This window comes from Palaemon carinicauda, chromosome 31, assembly GCF_036898095.1.
Source record: "Palaemon carinicauda isolate YSFRI2023 chromosome 31, ASM3689809v2, whole genome shotgun sequence".
Lineage (NCBI taxonomy): Eukaryota > Metazoa > Arthropoda > Malacostraca > Decapoda > Palaemonidae > Palaemon > Palaemon carinicauda.
The window spans coordinates 18,758,483-18,760,196 of NC_090755.1; the positions used below are offsets into that span (position 1 = coordinate 18,758,483).

General features: G+C 41.4%; 1 protein-coding gene across 1 annotated transcript; it reads right to left on the reverse strand.

The window, feature by feature from the left end:
• Positions 1 to 407: 407 nt before the first annotated feature.
• LOC137624631 (uncharacterized) lies at positions 408 to 1,250 on the reverse strand. Its single transcript, XM_068355590.1, has one exon. It carries the CDS (start codon positions 1,248 to 1,250, stop codon positions 408 to 410), a length of 843 nt encoding a protein of 280 aa, XP_068211691.1.
• Between the last annotated feature and the right edge of the window lie 464 nt (positions 1,251 to 1,714).

Here is a 1,714-nt window from a genome sequence, read left to right on the forward strand (position 1 = left end):
TACTAAGTAACAATCCATCATCATTATCTATTTTAGCAGCTCTGGCCGCAGCACGGGTTGTTACAGAAACAGGATAAGCCACGACGGACAAAATGGGAAATAATTCACGACCTTTCTTATTGAGCTTATCATTTCCCAAAATGCCGTCAATACCAGGGATGCGGAGATTATCGACAACGGCCAACTCTGTAACTTTATCATATCCGGGAAAAGACAACCTATCATCCACCAGTGGAGCAGATACAACCGTGTTCGGGAACCCTCCCAGAACAACATAATTACTTGAAAACTCTCTTAAACCATTCAACCAGAGACCAAGCGGACCCATTGTCTCTCAAAAACTTTACATTGATGGTGCCCGATTTAAGGGTTATTTTACCTGGCCAGACATATTTATCAAAATTCAGTCAGGAATTCTTATTACTAGCGGAGGGATTATCATTACTGTCTACAGTACTGCCAACTACTGACGGTTTTTCACCCTTATCTTTAGAGTCAGACCTGTTTGAAATTAATGAAATATGATTCTGTCCATTTCTCTCTAAATACCTCCTACGGGCATGGCATTGGTTCTGGAATTGACCTGGTTTGTTGCACCAGAAACAGGTTCTTTGTCGTCCAGAACCTTGGTTATTATTCCTATTATTGTTATAGTTACTGGAAATATTCATACCCCTGTTAGCAAATCTACGTGGAGAAGGAGGCCCTCCCGAGATTCCAACATTATTATTACCTGGAAAAGAACTTGTATTACCTTTAGAAACAGATGATGAGGGTTCTACTCTATTAAAATTATTACTTACACGAGTAGAGGGATCATTCCTACTCGGATAATTAAAATTACACGCCCCAGAACGATGAGTCAAGAAATATTCATCGGCCAATTGGGCTGCATTACTAACTTTCACAACCTTTACCTCCTCAAGATGAACTCTTAACTCCTTGCTACAAGCCTTCTTGAAGTCTCCGGGGAGTAACATTTCTCTTAATGCCGCAAATGACACTACCTGGCGACTCTTTATCCAGTCGTTGAATTGATTTTCCTTGAGCCGAGCAAATTCGACAAATGACTTAGAAGGGTGTTTGTTATCATTCCTAAACTTTAACCTATAAGCCTCAGGTACCAAATCATACGCTTTAAGGACCAGTGTTTTGACCTTCTGGTAATCCCGTGCAATTCCTTCCTCCAAGGCATTGTACACCCGGATTGCCTTGCCCACCAACCTGCATTGAATTAACACAGTCCACATTTCCGAGGGCCAAGACAATCGAGTGGCAACTCTCTCAAATGCCTTGAAGAAAGGGACGCTCTTTTCGTCAAACACTAGCACCAATTATAAAGCAGCACCCAAATTAAACCGGTCATTATAATTACTCTTGGGGGAACTGATCATGTTGGTCCCCTGCAACCTAGCCATCTGTAACTTTATATTTGCCACCTCCAACTCGTGATGCCTTGCCCTCTCGTTCTTCTCAAACTCTAGTTTCCTTAATTCTATTCTTTTACAGATTAACTTAAATTCCATTTCCTCCTTGGTCTCTCCCAAAACAGGAACTGAAGCTAGGGGTTCCTCTGGCCTAGAATTCAAAATAGGAAAAATGGTCTTTGTTAACCCATTAGCTTTGGTAAAATCGGAGGGACCTTAAAAAATAATACCTGTTCGGGGAGGATCATCAAAAAGCGTTAAACCCACTTTCAGGCTCACTTGTTCAT

Excerpts from the sequence above, each read along its gene's own strand:
- LOC137624631 (XM_068355590.1), bottom strand. The coding sequence starts at position 1,250 with ATGTGGACTGTGTTAATTCAATGCAGGTTGGTGGGCAAGGCAATCCGG.